Source organism: Schistosoma mansoni, assembly GCF_000237925.1.
Source record: "Schistosoma mansoni, WGS project CABG00000000 data, supercontig 0113, strain Puerto Rico, whole genome shotgun sequence".
In the NCBI taxonomy this organism is placed as follows: domain Eukaryota; kingdom Metazoa; phylum Platyhelminthes; class Trematoda; order Strigeidida; family Schistosomatidae; genus Schistosoma; species Schistosoma mansoni.
In genome coordinates this window covers 18,828-40,742 of record NW_017386033.1, presented here as the reverse complement: position 1 = coordinate 40,742, position 21,915 = coordinate 18,828, and the positions used below count along the sequence as shown (strand labels likewise).

General features: G+C 33.0%; 1 protein-coding gene and 1 non-coding gene across 2 annotated transcripts in view; both read left to right on the top strand.

Moving 5' to 3' along the window:
- Nucleotides 1-14,347: 14,347 nt before the first annotated feature.
- Smp_179810 (troponin t, invertebrate, putative) overlaps nt 14,348-21,915 on the top strand; it is a gene marked incomplete at its 5' end in the record, with an annotated part of 18,289 nt that continues 10,721 nt past the window's right edge. The window contains one exon of the mRNA XM_018790378.1: nt 14,348-14,367. Within this exon, the coding sequence (XP_018646291.1) occupies nt 14,348-14,367 (20 nt within the window). The remainder of the gene's footprint in view (nt 14,368-21,915) is intronic.
- Smp_tRNA_00786_Pro_TGG.1.1 lies at nt 16,160-16,226 on the top strand. Its single transcript has one exon. It is a non-coding gene (tRNA).

The window sequence follows — 21,915 nt, the reverse complement described above, 5'->3', positions numbered from 1 at the left end:
AAGTGAAGTGTTTGAATTTCTCACATGTGATTCACAACTTGTCGAGGTGCACAGGAGAGAAATTCGAACACTTCACTTCTACCCGAAGTTTGTGCTGATGATGTCGTTCAGAAGGATGATGAAAGCTCCACGATCAAACCATTCAGCTCAGAGAACAAAACTCCATCAAAATAATTCACCTGAGGTACAAATCTTCTCCACCATTTCAAGGTTTTACTACAAAATGCGATGATTTAGTATGAAAGCTAAGCATGTTAACTGTATTCTTGTCTAAAAGAAATAAAAAGAAACGCTATTGACATACTTTTTAATAATACTAAGGAAAGAAATATGACTTTATAACTACAGCTAGCTTCAAACAACATGTTAAGAGCTAAATCTGTTGAACCAATGCAAAATACATAACCTAAGTGCAAATTCACTGATTGTGATTAAAATGGGTCACTAGACCATAGCTTGAAAAACCCTATTATACAAATGGAATGCTATCCCAACCAGTGAGCACCTATGAATCTATACTTAATGATAGTGGTAAATAATTTGGACCAAGAATTGTAACCTAATTAAATTACTAACAAATAGGAGACCGTTTATAAATAGGTTTAATAATTCGAATAATTTTTGGACTAGGAAAAGTAAGCAAGTTCACATATCGGGGTTGATAACCCAACTGTTCCAGGTAATCTAAATCTACATGTAGCCCAGTAATGAAGTATGAAAGATATTTTGAACAGCAATACCTGGATATAATTTTAGCATTTGGTTCTCCCGTTACTTGCTCGCTGAAGTATCAAGATTATCGTTTTGGCACTGTAGCTATCAAATTGAATACATATTGCTCATTCTTTCGACGGATCCAACTACTCAATTGAAATACTCGTGAAGCTGCAGTTCAAAAAAACAACAACGAAGATTTGTCTAAAAACAGTTCTGTTACGAAATATACATAGATTGGTTAGAAATTTGAGCCTGTGAGATATCTTCTGGAAATTATGCGTCTGTATGTCAGGAGAGAGAAAGTCCTCCTGCAATAATAACGTTTATAGTAATTACAACAAACAATAGCACAAAAGACAGATGGTAGCTGTGTCTAATGTTAGTGTAGCTGTAAATAATTCCCCGAAATCAATAGCTCTGTAAGTGTTCGACATTGGATAGTGACCACATTAGTTTTAGTGGACTCATTTAGCTAAAGGCGCTCGGCCATGCATCCGTACCAGATCACGTTTTAAAACGGCTTGCGCAACATCTCCTGCGATCATAAGCCAGATTAGATCAGTCACTTCTCGACGTATTGATAACCCATCAAATATATCTTCCAACCTCCTCACTTCTGACTTATGATTTCACTGGGTGGGTGCGATTCGATTATAAGTGTTACTGGTAAAGTGTTGTCAGACTGCAATACTGATGGTATCTTCGTTAGCAACTGTTTATTAACATTCAAAGTGGTAACGAACAGGAAGAAACTTCAGAAGCTGTTGCGTTCAAGCAAAAATAAAAGAAATGTAGAAAACCGGGAATAACTGATACAAGGGTTGAGAGAAAGTAATTGTAATAATATATGTAGTGAATGTTATAAGTTTAGGTAGATACTTCAGGTTATCACATGTCAAGTAGGCTTGTGTTAAACTTTACGCTTAGAAATTATGAGAAATAGAACTAGCGTCGGACAGCTTTGAACAATACAGAAAAAGACCTAAATGAGAAGGGAATAAGGACAGAGAATATAAACAAACTTAACTGATATAATAAGAAATAGTTTATACATGAGTTCGTAGATTAATCACTTCCATACATTAAAAATAAGGAAAAGAGGGATAATAAGATGAAATATGACGTGCTAAAATACACAAAGCTAAATAAAAAGAATGATATGGTGAATTATATTAGTGTTCCACTTAGAGAATCAACATTTTGTTCCAATAAATAGTCTATATGTATTACTTTTAAATAATTATATGTATCAGTTTGATTTGGACATGTACGAATACTATTGTGGTTGACAGGACCAATTATACTAAATCAATTTCTATTATCATCATTAGTAAATTTTCGTTTAGCCTGATTTTACTAATTTATTATACTGTCATTGGTTGTATTTCAGTTCGGAATATTTTGTAATATTACTTATGTTACTCGTAAGTAGTTCAAATTGAAAAGTAAAAGATATTTGTTCACCCTGATGCAGCGAATATTTATTACGTTACTGGTCAGTCATATTTTTACAACTCCGAAAGTGAAATTAGGAAATCTCATGCACTTAGAATCTATTTATACAACAAGTTCTGGGTCTTTTGAGAAAATATTCAACTTACAAAAATATGGACGAAATTGTTATCTAAGCTTAATAAATTGGTTCAATTTCTAAGGTCTAATAATCTCATTTCTTCAATCCCTATATTGACTCTTCGCTTTGTTTTGATCTTATTTTTCTAGGTTTGATCAGATTCGGATAAGTCTCTTTCCTTCCTAAGATTTGAACTCGTATCATTTTTTCACTCATCGGATTACATAGATGTTCAAGTTGTGCTGAATAGCTAAGTGGATATATGGTACACTGTACATCACCATACTAGATTGTATATTATCTACTGGAAGGTTCACGCGCAGAGTTCTATTCTGTGTTAACTTGGTGTGTATAAGTTTTTTACAGATAAGGTCCGTAGTCAATAATACACAAAACCTCAGAGTGAGCACTAATTCACTTAAAAGTTTAACAAATTTTTTGTCGAATCCTATGACATTAGAGGTATGGGTCATTATTCAGATCAGTTCTTTGAATTCAAATTAAGGTTTCATAGTCGATTGTTTTAACATAATATTCAGCATAATCAGATGAAATCACGGTAAATATGCTAAGTTTTCAATTTTATTGAATAGATCTTTATGCCAAGATTCTGATCGCTATTATATTTTCGTAATTCATATGTAGGTCATTACACAGTTACGTCAGGAAAATAATAAATACCTGGTGTTTTGAACGTGTACACAAATATATCAGACAAGCAAATGTCAACATTAAATTCGTAAAAAACAAATCCCAACCCTATTTTGTTTTCTTCTTACAAATGAATGACAGTTGTCTGATAATAGATTTTTGTGTACGTACTAACAAACACACAGTGAATTATTCAGTTGTTTTGATCCATTCTCTCTACCCTTTTGTTGAATAATATCGAATAAGGAAAGACGGAATTTAGTATTAAACATAATTGAAGAAAATGAAATCATGTATCAAGAAACCTAAATCCTAAAATGTTTGTATATTATTGGATACGAATAAAATATTATGAAAGTTAACTTAAGATAGGGTACTTAAAGAGGACGAAACGGCCGTCCAGTGCTTCCAGGTTTTCCATGGTGGTCTAGCTTCAATTGACTCAAGCTTTCAACTATAAAATCTCCACAAAACCCCTTCTGATACTTAAAGAGTGTCATAATTCAGATATCATGAAAATGTAAATAACTCTCATTTGTTCGTATTCTGGAGTAGCTTACAGTTTAAAAATCATTATCAGGTAGATAATAAATCATACTTCGTTGTCACTACGGATTATTCTAAAGTAATTTAAATGATCGAGTTTAAAATTGTTACTATTGTATTTCTGTTAAGGCCAGTGAATGATTCCCTCACAGTATTTTATTTTCTAATTCTTAGTCACGAGAACTAGATATTTGAAAAGTTCCTCCCATCTCCTTATCTCCAAGACTGTTTTAAATGTATAGATACGATAAACGTATTTATATATTTTAGTGAGTTAGGTGGACATTGTTGGTTTAAGCGAATAAATCTTCACAGAGGAGACAACATTATTAATCCGTCACTGAGAAAACATTATCCAAAACTCATACGATGAACTACAGTGCAAAGTCGTGCATGGAGGACAGCTGACAGATGCATTTCCAGTAAGGACCGGAGTCAGACAAGACTGTCTACTCTCCCCATTCCTCTTCCTTCTAGTGATTGACTGGATTATGAAGAATTCGACATCTGACGAGAAATATGGAATACAATGGACTTCTCAGAATCAATTAGTTGATTTGGACTTCGCAGATGACCTAGCCCTCCTCTCTCATACACACGAACAAATGCAGATGAAGACCGCAAATGTAGCAGCAGCCTCTGCATCGATAGGCCTCCACATTCACAAAGGAAAAAGCAAGATTCTCAAATACAACACGGAGAACACCAACCCAATCACACTTGATGGCGAAACTCTGGAAGAGGTGGAAACATTCAAGTACCTGGGTAGCATCGTTGATAAACAAGGAGGATCGGATGCAGATGTAAAGGCGAGGATTGGCAAAGCAAGGGTGGCATTTCTACAATTGAAGAACATATGGAACTCAAAACAACTGTCAACTGATTTCAAGTTCAGAATCTTTAATACGAACGTCAAGACAGTCCTACTGTATGGAGCTGAAACGTGGAGAACTACTACGGCCATCATCAGGAAGGTACAAGTATTTATAAACAGTTGTCTACGCAAAATACTCAACATTCATTGGCCGGATACTATCAGCAACAGTGTTTTATGGGAGAGGACAAACCAGCTTCCAGCTAAAGAGGAAATTAGGAAAAGACGTTGGAAGTGGATCGGACATACATTAAGGAAATCACCAAGGTGCATTACAAGGCAATCCCTAACTTGGAATCCTGAAGGGAAGCGAAAAAGAGGAAGGCCAAAGAACACACTACGCCGGGAAATAGAAGCAGATATGAAAAGGATGAATGTTAACTGGAAAGAACTGGAAAGGAAGGCTCAGGACAGAGTTGGATGGAGAATGCTGGTGAGCGGCTTATGCTCCTCCACGAGGGGTAACAGGCGTAAGTAAGTAAGTAAGTATGAGAAAATTAGGCTGTTTGAAACATTATTAAGAGTAGAATGTTCGGTGTTTATAATTATCTAAATGATTTCAGCTATTAGTTTTTACCTTTGTAAGATTATTCGTTTAACAGAAAACTATATATGTTTGAATATTAAATAACGACGACAAATATGATGAAACTAACACTTTCCTGTAGAAGTTGATCAAAGCATTTACATACATTTTGCAGTATTTGATATCTCTACAGCCGTTAGTGAAAATGAGACATGTCGAATGGATAGTCGTTAATGTAGACAAAGTGGTGAATTTATTTTTGTCTATGAGGTGTAACACCATCAGTTTGCTTAAGGACTTAAATAATTGATTTAATTCACGAACAGAAGACAATAAATCAACTAAATATTATAACTTAACTATATTTTTGATAGTGTCCTGGGATGAATGATTCTTGTTATATTAATCTATTCAACAAAATATAACTTCATATATGGCCTGGTGTTCCAGATGGTATTCGAACATAGTGTCCAACACCTTAAATTGCAAATAATTATCCATTAATCCATTAAATAATAAAAAAACTATTACTCGTTCAATAGGTATGATACTTATCTTAAGTTGAAATAATTCGATTTTTTCCCATTATTAATATTCCGACACGAAATCATCAGTTCTTATCAGAAAGGGGATTTGTGAAAATTGTAATAATCTAATAGTTGAAATCATGAGTCGACTAAATCTAGACTACTATGGAAAACGTGGAAACACTGAACGGCCATTTCGTCCTAGCATGGGAATCCTCAGCAGTGTGCATCCACGATCACCTAGCGGGATCCGAACCCACGGCCTTCGGTCTTGAGCTTGAACGCTTAACCTCTAGACAACTGAGCCGGCATCCATCGCACGAAACCGAAGGAAAAAAGACTTTCTACTGGTAATTTTATTTTTATTACAAGTTGATAAGAATGGATCCAAGCAGTTTTGATCGTTTCTGATTGCTAATGAGATATACCTGTCGTCTCTCTTCATATTTAATCATTAACCTAACTCGCGTTAGTGAATAACGGAATTAAATAAGTCAAATACGAGAATGGATTTTTGAATACATATATGTTGTACACTCACTGATCTGGACAGGCAATCAGAGGGACGAGGCAGATGAATCGAAGAAAAGAGAGAGAAGCGAGATGGAGTGCAGTGGAGAATGCATGTGAGCCAACTCCATTTAATCAAGTATTAATCAGTGTTTATAGTCACACAAAAATAAGCTACAGATATGTGATGGGTAGGATATGCAACGCACACACATACGCTTGCATAAAAGTAGTTAAGATTAATAAGCGAATAACTGACAAGGTCAAAACGTGTATCAAGAAAAATAAATAAATTGGCCTTTCCATAAGCTAGAATAGGTTATCTGGACTTAACGTAGTAATCGACACTACACGGTAAAAAAATGAGGATATGGGTGAACTATTATAGCAAACTTTGGAGGATTTTTAGTGAAATTCAAAATGTCTCAACTTAGAGTTTGTTACTGACATAATACAGTAATTGATAGACTTTTAAAGGTGAAACTTTCTATTAACAGTTAAAACTAGTATCTAGAAGCTCTCTATATAGTAAACCGTAAGAATTTTATAGCAATATATATCATAGTAATCTTAATAGTTGAGATCATGAATCAATTGAAGCTAGACAACCATGGAAAACCTGGAAGCACTGGATGCCGGCTCAGTGGTCTAGAGGTTAAGCGGTCGCGCGCGAAACTGATAGGTCCTGAGTTCAAATCTCACGAGATGGGATCATGGATGAGCAGTGCTGAGGAGTCCCATAATAAGACGAAACAGCCGTCCAGTGCTTCCAAGTTTTCCATGGTAGTCTAGCTTCGATTGATTCATGATCTCAACTATTAAAATAACTAATTCTGTTAACTAAAATTTCCCAAGATAAAAACCGAAGACACTTGTCACACAATAATTTTTTCTCTCCTTTCAGTTCATAGTATAGCTATCATTTTAAAAGTTCAACTAGCTTACTTTAATTTGAGAGGTTTCTGCTGAAGTGTCTATCGAAATACCCAGAGAAATATTGGTCTTGATATAATCTGATAATTCCTATTTTGCCATTTTAGTTATTATTTTTGAACTAATTACCAGTTTAAAACTAATAGTATTAGTAATAGCTTTAAGCTATTTAGATTTATAATTCACTTAGTATTGTTTGTTGATGCTTAGGATTGCGACTGGTCAGTCTCTTATTGGCATATGTGCATACTGTGAGGATTGCCTCAATATTACTTTAATTAACAAGCATTGTAAGTAAAGATGGATGGTGGCTAGCAGTGGAATCCAGGACGCGCGTTTCATCCTATTTGGGACTCGTCAGCTGGATGCACCTGCATCTCAGAGTTGATGTTCACTCTGGAACTCGAACCCAGTACTTTTCGCTTCAAACGCTATCGCGTTATCCACTTAGCTACTGAGTCCTGGTTTATGTGAAAATTACACCAAATAAGTGGAAAACAGAATAGGTAGAAAATGTTCATAGACTATCGATATGGATCTAATCTGACAGTTATGAAAACACAAAGGAGACTGCGGTGTCTATGAACCAGGATTGTTCATCCATGCATCCAAAGGTTTGGGTTTGAAGTATTTGTTGATATTTTATCTCACCGTGTTCATGTAAGCTGTGGCAAGCTGAATTGATACATATTTATATCAGATCTTATTCCCTCCATAACTGACTGGCTAAATTTTAGTTTAGTTCTTGAAAAGCTTTGGTCTTATTTTGAAAAAAAGAATTAGAAATGTATGATCTAACAGAAAGTTTCAGTAAGAGTTCAGAATTAAATTATATCCATGACTACTAAAAAGAACGAAGTTCAAGTTTAAACCCTCAACATATTAGGTCCTAAGACTTTTTAACTAACAACAATGGATCCTAAAGTGTTCTGAAACCCAAATGGTGGACTTACTGTAGTACTAAGTATTTATAATTTATGTATCTAATTGAATACTGCCAAATAGCAAAACATTCACTGGTCTTCTTTTTACAATAGATCAAATTAAATAGAGAATCTCACTTAGGATTCACTTTAATTACATAAACTAACTTCTTCTGAATACTGTGCGAAATGACTTTTATTCCGACTTTTTGTATGGATATAATTAGTAATAAATAATCTATAGATTAGCATCCTTTCATTTACCATATATTATTTGATTTGCTTTTCTTTGACCTAAATTACGTTAACAGTCATGTACAGTACTTTTTTAAGAGTGAAACTATGTCATTTGTTCACTTCACTATCTACTGCGAAAAATAGGGATTATTGATTTAGATCGCATGATAGTAGTTGGTGTGAACTGTCAACATTTTAGTAATGACTAGATTTTGGTCATTTCTAACTTTTCTTTACGTTTATTGGTTAATAGATGAATGAAAACACCTTTTGTACGATTCCTCTGAACAAACAGGACATACATTTCTGCCTAAATATAGTTATGGTGAATGGTAATTTCACTGTTGTATTTGTTTTAACGGTTAAATCAATTTGTAGCAAATGATTTTGTAGTTTAGGTCCACTAAGATACTTAGTAATATGGGTCATAATTTGCAGTGAACCTTCAACAGAAATTGTTAGCAGTTCGAAAACAGTAGAAAGGCAGGTAATGTTAGACAGTCGTTTGGCTTTAACTAAATATTCAGTACCAAAGAGCATTCATGATTCTAGAAAAGATTAAGCGAATAAGTTTCAAGTCTCTTAGCAAATACGAAATAATTAGGCCAATCAATTGAAATCCAGCTGTCAGAATTTTTAATTTCTCTTGATTTCTAGCATTACATGATCCTTAAAAAATGTGACCGATGAGATTCTATCTCACTACTTACTTGACTGATGTCACATGTCACCGATTGGTACTAGTATGTTGGTCAGTTCAAATCAACATTAGTCTCTAGTGAAGATAGAAATAGAGAGAAAATTATATGATCTCTTTATATCCCGAATCGGCTGGAGTTATGAAATTATACCAAGAATAGAATTCAGTGAGTCAATAATATCATGCCCACTGTGATAATGAAAATATCTGTGCTTACTATCGTACAGCGTATTGAGTGCTGTTAAATTTCAAATCAGATCAAAAAGTCTATCCATTACATCACCTGTTTAGGTAGTTGCCAGAGTGATGATTCTTAGTGAAAATGAAGTTTAGATTCATCGAAACATCTGAAAAATGGCTCAACTAAAGAGGACTATTATTTGTTCAAAATAGTCTCAACAAGAAATCCTAATTCCTTAAACCAAATATCTCTATAAAAATCGGTTATATTTAAAAAAAACTGACTCTATAGTGGCAACTTTAGAGCTGTCATGAAATTCATTATTTTCCGAAATCTTTACTCGGATCAAATGAAAATGAGTGTTTTATGTTACCATATTGAATCTTTTGACTGTAAAGGTATTCTTAATCCATCCTGTATATCCTAAGTGGACGATTCTTTAGGACATATCAAAACATTGCAATTATACTCACATATTTTTTATGCATAGTTGTCTGTTAAAGTGGTTAACAAACCATTCACTTTCGTTTGTCTTTTAAATCATTAGTGGATAGGTCAAGAACTATTGCAGGCTTAGTAAAGGTTTGGTTAAGTCATAGTTGTGTTGGGTAAACTTGCGGTGTTTGCTACTTGCATTTGCCGACATAAGTAGTATGTAACATCAATCAGAAGTGGGATGCCTGGAAGCAAGAGGTTGAGAAAATCGAACTGAAAAGAGCAGAAATCTAAACAGAGAATAATTGCAATAACAGCAGAACTGAAAGAACGATAAATTTGGTAAGAAACAACTGATGGAAGGTGTGTAAAGGAAGTATTTACTGTATAGTTTTCGCAGGTGTATACAGCTGACGAGTCCCAAATGGGATGAAACGCGCGTCCTGGATCCCTTTGCTAGCCACTATCCATCTTTGCTTATAATGCTTGTGAATTAATGCAATATTGGGGCAATCCTCACAGTATGCACATATGCCAATAAAAGATCGATCATTTTCAGTCCTAAACATTAATGGGAAGATACAAGCAAACAATACCAAGTGAATTTAAGAAGTATGGTTTTCTTAGTTTATGAAGACGTGCTGTCATTTTGAGAGACTTCTTAACTGGTTATCTATAGAAGGAAAGGTGATTCATATGGAACTGTGACATGATCTGATCATGATGCTTGGTCGAGTCCTTTCAGCTAGTAGTTTCCATTGAAACTTACGAGATCAGGATCAATGTCATGTATTTCTAAAAACTAATTATTTCGGGGAGTTTTTATCATGACAGAAGCAGGTTAACGTCTTTTTTATAACAGTGATATACAACCCTATATTGATAATTATCATACTTTCACTAGTGACTAGTTTCGGAGAGGAATTTCTCCGATTTCTAGTGAGAAGCCATGACCAGTGGAGTTCGAAAATGTCAGGCATAAAGAAGTTATGCGCCGAAGACAATGGAGGATGGTCACGCAATATCGTGAATTGGTTGGAGTTAGACATTAGCACCGTTTGATTCCAGCTCAGCTGTTTAAAGATTAAGTGTTCGTACACGAGACCGAAGGTCCTGGGTTCGAGTCCTGTGTGACGGGTCGTAGGTGCGCACTTTTGAGGAGTCCGATACTAGGACGTAACGGTCATCCAATACTTCTGGGCTTTCAATAGCGATCTAACATTAATCGATTCATGGTCTCAATTGAAAACCCAACAACTTCTACAACCCTATACTGATAATTTCTTTATTTAATAAAGTGTTATTATTTATTAGCTGGTGCTTTTCATACAATTCACTAATCACAGTTATATCCAGTTAATTATACAACTACGAAATTTGCTTGGCCGTATTCAAGATTTTAACTATTTGTATTTGTTAATTTGTAGTATCTTTCACATGATCTGGTAAAATTATTGAATCATCTGTGTTTGGCATATTGAATGCTTTTTTAAAGAAAGGTTCAATTGTCAATATAAACAGGTAGCTATAGAACGTATGTTTATTAGTTAATTAGTCACGTGTCGAGTGTTGAAGGAAAGATAATTTATAATTGTAGCACCAAGTAAGATGAGGTCAAATCAGTCTTTATGTCAAATCAAGGGGACTCGATTAGCGTCAAAGTGAATGTCCTCACCAGGCCTAGCAAATAATCAAATTATTATTATTAGCTTATCTTACCACTCAGATTTTCACTCACCGTACAACCTCAATACGTTATGAGATTTGGGAATCTCCTGTCTTGAGGTTCCTTTAAACTAATATCAAAGCATGATAATGACTACTCCTAAAACTCAATACTGTTCATTTTGTTCCAAACTGTTAAGGAATTTTATGCTAATACACAGAAAGGGGTTGTTTATATTTTCCGAAAGTCAAATACCTTTGTAAGTTTTAACTAGGTGCCCATAGTGATGTTTGGTAGACAAAACAACAATGTTCAATGTAGAAAACAGAACCATTTGATTAGCTTTTTTTCACAATCAGTTAGTATATCCAACGTACACTTTAATGTAGACCTTACTACTAAGTTTTCAACGTTCGCTACCAGTATTAACAGAATTATTGGATTTATTTCATATTTAAACGCTTATCTCTTCCTATTAGAATGTAAGTTTGTGGTGATTGTAGTAATTTTTAAAAAGTTGAGCTCACAAGTCAATCTAAGCTAGATCACTATTAAAAACATGGAAGCACTGGAAGGCTATTTCGTCCCAGTATGGGACTCCTCAGTAGTGGGCGTCCATGATCTCTTTCTTCTGAACTTCCATAAACTATATATTCCATTTCTAGTAACTAAAAATTTATTATTTGAGTAAAGTTTCCAAAACTTATAGGTTATGTCTAAAACAGTTACAGGATTCTTACTTTCACTCGCTCAATGTATATTTGGACTGTTTTTTTCTTATTTATACTACAGTTTATGGTATTTAATGTTAAAATTGTTTCTATTTACATTTTACTAGTGAAGATTAATTTGTTAAGGGTTTTTATCTCTGTCAGACTTGAATTAATTTACATCATATTATTTTCTAAGGGCAATGAAGTGAATGAATAATGTGGTATTATGCAAGATATATCAAAACAGATTATCCTTTTTTTTAAATCTTCCCTTCTCTTAAATAAAATTTATAGGTTATTTTCTGCACATACACATTTACTTTAGGTTACTATGATGAAAGAAAATGATCAATGATAGATCAATAAATATTCATTCCTCCAGATCTGTTATATGCCTGTATACTGGGTGGGAGGATGTTTCTAGAATGAACTATACACATAAATATTGATTAGCACAAAAATGTAACATGTTTTGTAGTAATGCAGAAAAAGTCAGGAAAATTAACTGTAGGTTAAATTTAGATGGGATTTTCTTATTTCAATCGATTTATCATTCATCTTCATATATGCACCAAGAGAGATAGAAAGATACAAAGGAAAACAACATATGTATATATAGGTTGTTAGATAGATATGAATGTACTTATGTTACTGTTGTTATGTAGGTGTTATGGGATAAATAACCATAATTGGTTACTTATGTATGTTATAGTAATAAATTCTATGTGTGCTGCTAATTCAGTAAAAAAAATAGTATAGAAAACAAGGTTCAGCAACTGTCTATATATTTTAATCTTTACACAAATATTTAATATCATATTGATATTTCGATAAATTTAGTTGTACAAAGATTACTGGGTAAGTGTTGGTTGTGCAATATTTTATGTAATAGTTACTAATTAAGATATTTTTTTGGTAAGAATAGTTGAATGATCTTAGTAGCATATCATAATGGAATGATAGATAGTATTGAAGAGTATTCCCTAGCATAGTACTACGTAATATATTCACTGGTCCTTGAATTTTAAGAAGCCTTCAAATCATTATTAGAAGGGGTTTTGTGGAGATTTCAGTATTTTTCATAGTTGAAATCATGAGTCAATTGGAGCTAGACTATCATGAAAAACCTGGAAGCACTGGACGACCGTTTCGTCCTATTATGGGACTCCTCTGCAGTGCGTATCCACGATCCTGCACTCGCGAGATTCGAACCCAGGACTTACTAGTCTCGCGCCAGAGCACTTAACATCTAGACCACTGAGCTGGCCGGCATCCAACGGTGTTAATGTCTAACTTCAGCCAATCCATGAAGTTTGAACAACCGTTCACCAATCATAATTACTTTTTAGTATAAAAGGTTCTATTTTCCTATAATTATTCTAGCATAGTTTTCTTACTTTAACATTAACATTTTTATTATTGTATACCTAATTACCAGTACATATATCTCGGATAATTGCATGCTGTTGATTAAGATGGTAGATATTATTGACTTGGTTTAGATAACACCTCTTTGGGAAAGATGTATGAACCTAGAATACATAGTATTACTGAATTTTTCTGTTATTATGTGACAATTGATTGAATTAACACAGAAGATAAGAGAATAAATAATGATTAATTCATGGATATACTTACTTGGCGTTTAGTACTTACCAAAAGGATGAAACTTAAACGATACCTGCGTTAAACTTGCATCTTGTGATATGACAGTGTTATGCTCCATAAGCTGAATGCCAAAATATATCAGAAAACCTTTCATTCCTTTAGCCAGACAGCTATTTTGAAGTAGACTTCAAAGAAGGACACATTGCATAAGGAAAATCTATAGTATTACTTTTTTGAAAGTTGATATTGATTATTTTATTTGTTACCTAACAGGATGAGGAGAGCGATTTCATTGTGGAAATATGATATCATGACCAGTATCTAAATACTTTTCATCAACCGTTACATCAGCTTTTTAAACTGACAGTAAAGGTTATATGGACAACTCATCCAGTAATTGTTTGGTAGTTATGGAGCCACACTTGTTTGTTTCATTTACATCACATGATTCTATGCCATATGTTAGTAGGACAAGTTTACATTACTTGTTGATTTCCGCTTAAACTGCAATAGGGTAATTCTCGTATTTATAAAGTAAAAATTACTGCGGAATACATTCTTGATAATTGGATTTGATCATTTACTATTGAATGTTATTTAGATATCGAAGTAAATGATAACAGACTTTTGAAATGTGCGCTTATTTTCAATCAGTTTTCATAATGAAATTATAGCCAACGTTCAGAAGTGTAGGTTTTTAAATTTAGTAAACTGTATACAACCATCGAATAGTAATTAGTGGTTTAAAGTTGAAATATTGTATATCATGAATCACTGAAAGTATAAAATTGGTAAAAGAGCTTTTAACCCAATGAATCAATAATAACTTCCCTTCTCTCTTTGATGTTCTAAGATTTCCAGGGATCAATATCACTGTTTTAAAGAGACCATCCACTGGTTAGCAAAAATCAATAGTTTAATATATTTCTAAATGTTAATATTGGCCTATTTTCTTTTTTTTTTACAGAATCTTTTTTGTGAAGAAACTTTCGATATTTTGAATACAAATTTAATCTAGACTTACAAAATGTCAGACGATGAACAGAGGTAAGTAATAAATAGAGTTACATTTCTAAATGATATTTTTTTTTCTTTGAAAAAACGACTTTTTTCATTTGTATGTTATCATAAAGGAATCTAACTTTTTCGGGTAGTATAAAGTTTTTTTGCCTAGACTGTTTCATAACTAAGGTTTTGATTTTGCACTGGTTACAAACTTAGTATGTAGCTTCATATGGAAGTGAACCTAGTCAATACCATTTATCATAACTCAAGTTTATGCCTAGGACAGAGTTTGATGGAGAATCCTGGTGGGCGGCCTATGCTCCTCCAAGAGGGGTAACAGGCGTAACTAAGTAAATAAGTTTGTGACTTGGAGAAATGCAAGCCTAGTTGTTAGAGATGTGGGTAAGTGAAATTAGAGTGAATCCCTTATTTCTAATGATTGAATATGTTACTGATTTGGTAACGACGCAAATCGTTTATATGGAAGACTTTTATAGTGTGATGGTGATCGATAAATTACCAAGCCATTCGCTTCACAAATTCAAAACTAGACTTATCTTTATGACACTATCGAAACCGATTTCGTATGAAATGAAAGTAAATTACTGATAACTACTTTCAAGGGTTGATAGGATTTTATAAAAGCTGACTGAATATTGTGTTATGACTTTTAAAGCTAGTAAAAAACTAAACTCAGAACTTTTTAACTCTTCGTATTAAATTAGCTAAATTTGGTTCACACTGGTGAAGTTCTCTAAATTACTAAGTAATTAGAACTGGTGTTAGTATTCTTTTATGATGGTTTCTTTACTGTATAGTCACCATCAAATTCGAAGAGAAGATTAGAGGATACTAATGTGATTATATTATACAAAACAGGAGTATATATAGTGTAGTTTATATATAATTTAACTGTTTTCTTCTTATTGACTTCTTAGTTGAACATAACGTAAAGTAGATTTTAGCCGGTAGTCCATTGAATACTTAGAGGTGTTTAATAGTTGAAGGAAATCAAATTTTGTTTAGGGAACAACTCATTTTGAGGATATCGATGAGTGTTAGCAAGTATTAAATCCAAGTGTAGGACTTATTGTCGATTAAATTTACTCACTAAATACTAACTCCAGCATACTTCATTATAGATTGACTTGACATAGGAGGAATGATTTCGGCATGATAGTCAGAATACGATAAACATTCAAATTTGAAATGAAATAAGTTAGTACTTGTACCCGTTTCTAACACATAAATAACTCATTTGATATTAGTAACCTATTGACATGATTTGATTGTCATGTTATCGAGTTAATCATAACCGAAACATAATAGTGTCAAATCTTCTAATGACAGCAGAATACAACAAATGTCTGACCGTCAGAGATTTGTTGTAAGCACTTCTGAGGCTAAAACTGGTTAGAGTGTATGGGTTTCAATAAACAGTAACTGCAAGATATGAGCTTTCTAGAAGCTCTATAGAACTATTGAAAATCAGCTTTGTTAATTTATTCAGTAAACATTTATGTTGGTCAAAGATGGATAGTGGTTAGCAGTGGAATCCAGTTTGACGCGAGTTTCGTCCCATTTGGGACTCGTCAGCTGGATGTACCTACATCTCAGAGTTGATGTTCACTCTAGGACTCCAACCCAGTACCTTTGGCTTCAAACGCCATCGCGTTATCCACTCAGCTATTGAGTTCTGATAGCGACTTGCTTGTGCAATGGGATGAAGGGACTGACCAGTTGCAGTCCTAAGCATCAATGGGAAGATTCAAACAAGCAATACTGAGTGAATTCAAACTTCACCCCATTTCACAAGCAAGTGCCTATCAGGACTCAGTAGCTGAGTGGATAACGCGATGGCGTTGGAAGCCAAAGGTACTGGGTTGGAGTCCTAGAGTGAACATCAACTCTGAGATGCAGATACATCCAGCTGACGAGTCCCGAATAGGACGAAACTCGCGTCAAACTGGATTCCACTGCTAACCACTATCTATCTTTGTTTATAATGCCTGTGAATTAAGGCAATATCAAGGCAATACGCACAGTATGTACATATGGCCAATAAGAGACTGACCAATTGCAGTCCTAAACATCAATGGGAAGATTCAAACAAACAATGCTAAGTGAATTTATGTTGATCATTCATTTTGTAAACCCTTAGATTATTGACACTGATTGTTATAATGAGTATGAAGCTAATGATTTATGATGAAGAAAACTACAAGGGACAAAACAAATTAACTAATAGCTTTTACTCACATCTTAGTTTTTATTCCAAATAACCATTTAGCATTATCCAGTGAGGAAATATCTGGTCCCTATTACTAATAAGTTTCCGTCAAATGAAGAACTTTGAGGTATTATTGGCGACTACGATATTAGATGAAATAGGTTTGAACCTATAAGGAAGTATCAGGTCGTTTACAATTACCCCGTATTGCTTAGTATTTTTATTTGTTACGAGGTTGAAATATATGAAAGAAATCCATTGATTTGCCCTTTTTTTGGCAATGCTTACCATGTATTTATTTTAACATAATTATTTATTAATAAACAAAATGTTGTTGATCTGCTGTCACACTTACTGCTAGTTAACAACTGTTCATCGTCTATCTACTTTTATTATTACTACCATTAGCCCACAACCATCTCCAGCATTCATTCCCAAGTACGTTAAATACTTGATTTTCATCATCTACTACCTATCCCACCCATTTTTCTTTATTTCACTTCCCACTAAATGAACAAATATGAATGTGTGAATGTATGTATGTTTATACATAGTGAAAAATTTTGGTTGATGAATGTATGTCTACAAAAAAAAGATTCTGTTTAATTATTGTATTAAGTATTCGTGTTAGGTTTTTTATACCCTGCAACCCACAACAATCTCTTTCTTCCCATTTAAAAAGTTCTTCACCTTAAAGCATGCTTATCTGACATGAAAATACCTTGACTATGTTGAGTAATTTTCTGTTCATTACTAAAAAGTTTATAAGAAATATTTATTGGTAATGATATTCAAATTGTATTTATCCACATTTTATCGAAGAAAGATTCCTTTCAGGGTTAGTTATGAACTCACTCTTGACATATCACTGAACTTTAGTATGTGGAAACATGACATCATGACTTTGGAAGATTTACTATGTATGAGGTTGATTCAAGTAAAAAATCATACCTCGTAAGATAAATGATGAAGTCAGAAGGGGTTTTGTGGAGACTTCAGTATGTTCATAGTTGAAATCATGAGTCAATTGAAGCTAGACCACCATGGAAAACTTGGAAGCGCTGGACGGCCGTTTCGCCCTATTATGGGACTCCTCAGTAAGATACATGTCCTGCAGTTCTAGTGGGAAGCAGTGACCAGTAGAGTTCAACCACGTCTGTTGTGAGATAACAACTCACTGTAGACAATTGGTGAACGGTTGCTCAAACTTCGTGGATTGGTTAAAGTTAGACATTAACATCGTTGGATGCCGGCCAGCTCAGTGGTCTAGAGGTTAAGTGCTCTGGCGCGAGACTGGTAAGTCCTGAGTTCGAATCTCGCGAGTGCGGGATCGTGGATACGCACTGCTGAGGAGTCCCATACTGGGAAGAAACGGTCGTCCAGTGCTTCCAAGTTTCCCATGGTGGTCTAGCTTCGATTGACTCATGATTTCAACTATGAAAATGATAAAGTCTTGTAGAAGGTAATTTACTTGTTGAAAACATCACTTCATGATAGTGTAAATTTCACCTTTTTGTTTGACTGAAATTCATATTTTTATTTTATTTGGTCATCTTGTTGAGTGACTTTCAATATTTATCTATCTATTGGGGATAAGCATTTAGAATAAGTGGTTATATGAAGAAATGGTTATTTCCTAATATCTACTGAAGTAAACAGAAAGCTTATTCCAATGGTCAACTTATGGAATGTAGATTCTACACATGTTATCAAAATGTTTAAATATCATACTGATTAAATGATTTCGGGTTATATGCAAACAAATATTTCAGTTACATTAGTTCCATCAAATAGTTACTAGTTTGATAGTAACTTCATTACATTAACGTAATGTATCTTGTATTTCCGGGTAATATGAATAAGACTAATGCTTCATAAATGTTCAACGTTATACTTGTAAATGGAATTCTCAGAAAACATGCCAGATGTTTGTATGGAATAGTGACTATTCCTAATGGAGTAAGAATGATCAACTTATTTTACAGAGACAAAGCATCCACCTAACGTTAATTTATTTCCAAAGTCTTATGAAATGAAATATAAGAAAGTGAACTGATTTAGGATTTCTCAGTATTGAAGAATTATTCTTTCTATAACCAATTTACTTGATTAAATGATTCATTTGCATACACAATAATTCTGTTTCATTATCAGTTGTTCATTAGTTAATATAAGTATCTAACATTCGATAGTGATAATCATAAGTCATAAAATCAAGATCACATGTCAAAATAGGATTTCAGTGTTGATAGGTTATTCGACAAGGAAATTAAACTAGTTCATCATGACATATTTGTTAGATATTATACGAATGTATACTGTATGAAAAATTGAATCCAAATGTTTGTTTGTAAGAAAAGATGGATAGTGGTTAGCAGTGAAATCCAGGACGCGCCTTTCCTCCTATTTAAGACTCATCAGATGGATGTACCTGCATCTCTGAGTTGATGTTCACTCTGGGACTCGAACCCAGTACCTTTGGCTTCAAACGCCATCGCGTCATCCACTCAGATAGGACGAAATGCGCGTCTTGGATTCCACTGCTAGCCACTATCCATCTTCGCTTACCATACTTGTGAATTAAGGCTATATCGAGACAATACGTGCAGTATGCACATATGCCAATTAGTGACTGTCCAGTTGCAGTCCTAAGCATCAATGGGAAGATTTCAACAAACAATACTAAGCGAATTTAAATGTCTGTTTGTTTTTCACTAGTAGGGATTCTCTTCTCTTGTAATCTTGCCCATCGTTTGCATTATTTACTAAATAATTTAAATGTCTAACTGGAATAAGTTAATATCATTTTGTTTTCAAAGTAACAGTACACAATCTGTCTTATGAATTAACAATTCAACAAGTCATCGATCAGAATATACCAGGAACTATTCGAAAAAACTTTAGAAGAATTTTAGAACTAAAAAAACCCATTTTGGACTACTAAAATAAGGTTTGTTGATTGCAGATTCAGTTAGTTTAAGAAGAATACTAATGATAAAGAAAGATATTCAATTGGTTATTAATCAGTTCTAAGAACAAACTTTCTTCTTTTGGATGGTTTCATTTATTCATACTGTACAATAGTAGACTACTATATGTAATTATAAATACATCTGTATAGCTTAAGGGAACAATATTTTTAAAGAAATGATCTTCTTTTAAGAATAATATAATTATCATAAATCTCTGTTTAAGTTTCTTTAGTCTTAGTTTCGTAACATTAATTTCCTATAAATGAATTTATATTGGTATCAAACCATTTCAATAGGAATCACCATAATTGATTTGGCGATGAATTATCAGACAATAGTAATAAGAAAAATCTAAAGTTATTTCATGAAGGTAGTCTGATATCACTATGAAAATTCTGAGAATGTTTTGATAATCACTCATTCTTGAAGGTACTTGACTTTCAAAAACTTTGAATAAACTGTCCATCATGAAAGTTGAAAACTAGTCTCGTACTGAACAATATATTATATTATAATTTAAAAGATTCTAGAGAATTCTCAACTCTCTGGCATGAGAGATAATGATGAACAATATTATCTGAGTTCGTTTACTACAACTTGTTGTCCACTTGTCTAATATTAAAATTTTACTGTATATTTAGTAATTGTAATGTGTTATAATTTGATTTGATAAAACGTTTGCTCTTGTTCACTTTATTTGTTTCCCTTCATCATTAAACGTAGCTGAGTTATTGTGTTGACCATTGTACCCTTTAATGATTCACATTTTAACTACAAATAATTTCTTTGACATATGCATATATGTATATATATATATAATAATTATTATTTACGTTTGTATGTTTGTTTAAATGCATCATTCCATTTTAATTCCTCCTACTCCGCTCACAAATGAATTCGTTATATTATCGGCATGTAGAGATGAAGAACAGTAAGTTAATGATTATTCTTACCGTACAAAAGCATTTCGAATGTTAATTTTTGCAAAGAACACTTGGAATAAGAGAGATAATTATATATCTTTGTATATCTCTCTATGCCTTATATATATGTATAATCCTTGAAAACACACATATATCTGTCCGTTAAGAATCTCTGTAATGCACGTTAAATATAATGCTTATCAATTGATTAAATCATTCTACATCGCTAAGATTAATTTTCCAACTCTTATTAGTTATACATGTATTTGAGCAATTAAAACAAAAGTGAATACACTTTTCAATGGAAAATATTGTGATTTCTTATTGAACATTAACAATGTGCACGTTTTTTCTAATGCATGTTCCCATTTTCGAAGGAAAATCACTGCATGACTTATTTGCTGTCTTCACACAATCGCTAGTATAAAATATTTCTACTTCTCTCTCTTATCCACTCTCAAGGAATCTTTCGAGTTGGTAATAATCTTTTGATCCTAGATGCACATATTTTTGAGGTTATGTCGTACAACAGTATCATAAAATGGATACTACTTGTTAATGATACTTAAAAGATGTTGAATAAATATGAAAATCCGTGTGCTGACCAGTAAATAATAAAGTTATTTTGTATTTCATTATCTACTTGACATTTTGAAGAAGAAAAGATATTTCTGATATCTTATCTAATTTAAATCTAAGCATCAAAAATAATTATGGGCTAAACTATAATTCATTTTATATGTGTCCAAACATCATTTCTCCCAAATGAGCAATATTGCATGGAAAGGATTTAAGAGAAACATTACTCAATAAATCATTGACTATCAATTTGATCCATGAGATAAGGTTCTAGCTCTTCTTCTAATATCATTAAGATAATTGTGATCAATTATTTGGTAGTTTAGATTATTTTATAACCAATAATACTGGCTCATATTATTTTCAACCTTCTTTTCCTCTTATCATTTTCTCTTTCATCATAACTAGTATGAAGGTTGATCAATTAAGTCACTATCCATTTTATTCCAGTTTCTAAGTTGTTCATGTCTTCGTCGTTTATTTGGTTGATTGTGTAATGACAATGTGCTTCATATACAAGGCGATTTGATCCAGAATATTATGAACATATTTACAACAGTATTCTAGTTTCTATCTATTTACTTTAATATATTATCGATTATATAATTATGTTAAACAATGTGGTTTTTAGTTGTTTAGCAACTGTTATACACTTTTAAAAAACATACTAATATTCATTCCAATTCCAAGATCTCTTCTTCTAACAAATTAATGGAATAGCATGTTGCATGAGATTATTATTAATTCGTAAGATTTAATCTATTCATCATTATTCAAGCAAATAATTATATAATTATCAGAAGGGGGTTTTGTTGGAAATTTTTTAAATTTTTATTAGTTTAAACCAGAGACATTTGCAGTTATAACAAAAAGGGAAAAAACGGAG